Here is a 5,255-nt window from a genome sequence, read left to right as displayed (position 1 = left end):
TAGCTTTTCTAATCTTTTTGTATTCTATCTATTTCTTTTCTTTTTATTTATTATACAATTAACAAAAGCAAAAAAGGCCTCTAACACTAGCTTGCTCTATTCTTTTTCTATTCTATCTGTTTTCTTTTTATTTATTATATAATTTAAAAAAAACTTGCTACATGTACTACGTTAAGCTAGCTGAGACTTGTTATAGCACTTGTATATCATTGCTCTTTTGTTGATTTTGATTGCTTCCATTGTCCTCATTTGTAAGTCGCTTTGGATAAAAGTGTCTGCTAAATGACTAAATGTAAATGTAAATGAATATATTAAAAAATCTACTCACCGTGATGAACAACTCCTCTTAGCCCATGAATAATCGGATCTACTGCAGGATTGTCCTTCATCCCCACCTGAGAAAGAGAGAATGAATATAAGAAGAATTACTAATATATGTTGGTTGGTTGGTTGCATGGATGGATGGATGGATGAATAGATAGATAGATAGAGAAGGGTTTGTACATTTTTGACACAGGATAAAGCTGGTAGATAGTCTAAAAGGAACACATGATGTTAGTGCGCTGTGCTGATGTCATAAAAAGCAAAATGATTGCAATCACACACAAACACCCCCTCACATAAGAGAACCCATTGTGCATCAAAACGCTTCAAAAGCTGCCCGTGTTGAGATGCACCTGAACTGACTGAATTGTTGAACACAGACAAAAGACTCCAGTATGCAATAAAGCCTGAAAGAAAGAAGCTACAGTACTGACCTTTAATGTGTGTGTCTGTGTGTGTGTGTGTGCATTAGTGAAAGAGTATGATAGCTTGCTCTGTGCTGACTATATACAAAAATAAAATGGTTTGAAAATCATTTTAACAATCTTGACCCTAAAAAAAGCACAGATCAGGGAAAATCCATAACAGACAGAGCACTTCCTTTGCTTCTCTTGGATGGAGGTGTATCAAATAGAGGTTTGTGCTTTTAAGAAGCCCCATAGGGTTGAATCAGGAAACATGCTTTGACAGAGAGGACCCAAGGGGTGAGGTCTATTGTTGAGTCTGAGCACGCGCGCGTGTGTGTGTGTGTGTGTGTGTGTGTGTGTGTGTGTGTGTGTGTGTGTGTGTGTGTGTGTGTGTGTGTGTGTGTGGGTGTGTGTGTGTGTGTGTGTGTGTGTGTGTGTGTGCTGGTTGTGTATCAAGAAGGCCAGTGCTGGTTAGCCAATCTAATCAACATTCCCATGAGGCAGGAGTGAAAAGGATTCACGCACTTCCACTGGCCCTTAGCCACACTCTCTCTCACATAAATCTCTCCAGGCTCTTTGAACACTCTTGTGCTGTTTCTTGCGTGAAAGAGAATTCCAGAAGCTCGATGCAGGAAGTGGGCGCTGAGATCGAATAACACAAGTCTGCAATACAACTGTCTAGAATAGTTTTCTTAGACATGTTTCAGCCTCAATGTAGAGATTGGTCACTGAGGACAGACAGAGTCAAAACAACAGAGAGAAAGACTGACTAACAACAAACAGAATAGGGTGTTTGTTTGTTTGTTTTAATGCCATGCCAGCTTCTGTGACTATTTTTTGTGGCTATGTTCAGAACTTTTTATGGCAAAAATACAGACAGCAGACAGACGCAAAGACAGGCAGACAGATAGACAAAACAAAGGACAGACATACAAAAAAGAAAGATAAAAAGATAGTGTACATACATACAGATACAATGAAAGACAATTACAGAGACAGACAGACAGATGGACAAAAAAACAAATGACAGACAGACAGTGGGAATGACATACAAGTAGAGAGCAAACAGAACAACAGACAGATAGAAAAGAATGACATACAGAATGACAGACATACAGACAGATAGAATGACAGACAACTTGACAAAATGACAGATAGCCAGAGACAACATTAGAAAGACAGATAGCTACACAATGACAGACAGACAGACAGACCGATAGAAAAACAGACAGAACAATACACACAAACAATGACATACAGACAGAAAAACAGACAGACAGATAGGTAGACAAAGAATGACAGACAGATTCTTAAGAGGTTGTTGCTGAAAACTCAATCTTTGTAGCAAGAGGAGGCTGGAATGGCACTGTGTGGAGAACAAAACCTGGAATCAGCAACTGGCATATTTTTCTTATTTTATTAGCAGGACTTGCTCGCCTCAGGACAGCTAAGGCCAGAGTGTGTGAAAAATGACGGGGCCAAAAATGTCGGGCCGCAGGAAGAGAGAGAGAGACAGTGTGAGGTCTCTGCAGGTCAACAACATCAGACTGACATTGGAGGAAACTTAAAGGGATAGTTCACTCCAAAAGTGAAAATTCTGTCATTGTTTACTTACCATCATGTCATTCCAAAATGACAAAACTGTTTAGTTGCCAGCACTCTTCAGAAAAAAATATTATTTTGTGTTCCAATGAAGAAAAAAGTCATTTATGTTAGGAACAACATGAGGGTGAGTAAATGATTTTTAATTTTTGCATAAACTATCCCTTGAATGCGAGGAATAGTTGCCGCCTACATAGAGAATTTTACATACAGAGTTCTGGCATGAAACTCTAGATGGCACAGTCCGATAGGTCTAACTCAATCTGACCTAATGACATCATTATCACATGGCACATCTGATTGGTTCTCTCCTGTATCGGTAGCCAATGAGCTCGCTGCTCAACATTCAAATATATGACTAGTGCTTGCCTTAGCAGTTGCATCTTGCTTCAGAAACCCTCCACCTTCCCCAGCTCCACCTGTATAGATCTGCTACAAGGTGAATCATGTACATATATGGGGGTTATTTCATGTATGTTATATTTGCAGCAGCAATATTTCTTACATGCTCACAGCAGCATGTTGTGGATGTATTGGCAGTAGCAAGTCTCGGTACTTGCTCTGCTGCAGCAGCAGCGTAGCAGATCTATTCCGCTAAAGCTCAAATACATTAACATTGTAATGTACATTACCATGCCAATCCCTCAGAGAGTTGTCATGACAGAACTGAGTTTCCTATGTTGCCATAGCAGAACGTTCACTAAAAAGAACCAGTTCAAAATAATAATTTGTTTGTGAACTGGACATCACTCCGGACCGTTAGCCTGAGGCTCAGGATTACAGGTAATGATGTTGTAAATAATGTTCAGTTTCTAGACCGATCATTGTGCTTCATAAGACCTCAATGTATCATCAGGAGCCACGGGTATTAATTTTGTCTTACCTGTATGTCCTTTTTTATACAGTTAAATTTCGGTAGCTACTGACTTGCATTTTATGAATCACCAAGGACCACAGTATTAGAATCTTGGGTGGTCTGAGGGTGAATAAATTCACAAATTGTAATTTTTTGGAGAACTATCCATTTAACAGAGCTCATATTGCATTCTACACTGCATTCATATAGGCTGGAATAGTGAAAGCACTCTACAAATGAGTCCGTATGCAAGAGGTCACCCACAACCCACAAACACCTGGACTTCCTTGTAGAACAAACCCTGAGGTAAAATAAATAGCAGCAAACAGCTTTAAACTCAGTTTAAGAGCTCTGTTCCACCTCACGAGTAAAAATAGCGCATGCAAATCAATAAAGTTCCAAGTACATTTTAACAGATGGAAAATAAAAATGCTCATTTATTGTACTGAGCTCAGAGTGAGGTTTTTAATACGGCAGCTGTGAGCTGTAACAGAGAGAGAAAAAAAATAAATAGAAAGCCCTGCAATTGATTAAAACTAAATGAGAAATGCAAATAACTAAAAGCTATAAAGCAGCACAAGACAATAACTTGAAACAATAACCAACAATAAATTATATACAACCTAAAAACGATTTATAGTGTCCTGGGCCACCAACAAGCCTGTGGTCTCAAGTGTAGAGAAAATCTTTGGCGACATGCTAGCAGCTAATAGCTGCACTTTAGTTTGTGGACATGTGTCTTGTAAATAAGCCTATGAACATATCATGACAGATGTTACGGCTGCTATATTCTTTAATCAGGGACAGATAGACTAAATGGTCGGGCAATAAAGAAAATGGTGTGAGTTCCAAATAAAAAGAGATATCGAGCGGGACACATGCTACAAAGATTTCCTCCGATAACTGCATATGAGACAGATGCCGAATGAGACAGATGAGTGAGGGTTTAGGGGGGAATATATAAAACTCTAGTCAGACTTTAGACATCCTTTTCGAATGGAAAACATTGTCATGTCATATATTGATTAGTCTTCTGAGCTTTGGGGATGCAGGATTTCTCAGATTATCAATTTGTTCTTTAAAGAAAAGCTAAAGTTTTAATGTCTATAACAAACATGTATACATGCATGCATTTTTGCGTCTCTGTAAATTTTTAACAAATGATTTCTTGATTTGGTATTTCAATTAAATTGGAACTATATACAGTACTGTTCAAATATTTGGGATTGGAAGTTTTTGAAATAAGGGGTGCACTAATTTGATCAAAAATACAGTAAAACAGTAATATTGCGAAATATTACAGTTATTACAGAAACTTTTCTTATTATTATCATCAATGTTGAAAATAGTGGTACTTAATATTGTGATTTTATTTTTTCAGGATTCTTTGATGAATAAAAACATTCAAAAGAACAGAATTTATTTGAAATACAAACAGAAAGATACAAAATCTTTGTAACATTATAAATATACTTACTGTCACTTTAATTAATTTAATGCATCCTTGCTAAATAAAAGCATTAATTTATTTTAACGTCTGTCATTCTCCAGTTTCTCCCGTTTTAGCTTCCGGTGGAACTATTTGCTATCAAAACAAAAATAGTCCATATAACTATATCATATATAACAATACATTGTTACTTGTAACTGAAAATGTTTGTTTTTGTGCAATGCTACTACATCGACATCAATAGGTGTCATATAGGATGATTGTGATATTGTCTAGTGCAACAAAAAAAAAAGAAATTAAAGTGCATTATTTAAACTGTTTTTCTCATAAATACTTGAAATCACTTAAAGAATGTTTTACTGTCCTTGTGGTGACATTTTGTAGGCAAAACCTGACCCATTAACTCCCTCCTTCTAAGTTCAATTGTTTTCTGAAGTGTTTGATGAATCTTTTGAACTCTGGATTATTACAGTCTAACTGCACTGACAGATGTGTAATTTCTCAAAATGTGAGAAATGAGTATACAACCCCCCCCCACACAATTCCTGGTAAAAGACCGTGAGTCTTAAATTGCTGTTTTGTAATTATCTCGGCGGGGTTGACAGAAGGACAGGGC

General features: G+C 37.2%; 1 protein-coding gene across 1 annotated transcript in view; it reads right to left on the bottom strand.

Annotated features, from left to right (window-relative positions):
• ptprga (protein tyrosine phosphatase receptor type Ga) overlaps positions 1-5,255 on the bottom strand; it is a 302,816-nt gene that overhangs the window by 76,020 nt on the left and 221,541 nt on the right. The window contains exon 6 of the mRNA XM_016500550.1: positions 329-395. Within this exon, the coding sequence (XP_016356036.1) occupies positions 329-395 (67 nt within the window). The remainder of the gene's footprint in view (positions 1-328; positions 396-5,255) is intronic.

This window comes from Sinocyclocheilus anshuiensis, unplaced genomic scaffold (assembly GCF_001515605.1).
Source record: "Sinocyclocheilus anshuiensis isolate Anshui unplaced genomic scaffold, SAMN03320099.WGS_v1.1 scaffold42, whole genome shotgun sequence".
Taxonomy (NCBI): domain Eukaryota; kingdom Metazoa; phylum Chordata; class Actinopteri; order Cypriniformes; family Cyprinidae; genus Sinocyclocheilus; species Sinocyclocheilus anshuiensis.
This window is presented reverse-complemented; position numbering and strand designations above follow the sequence as displayed.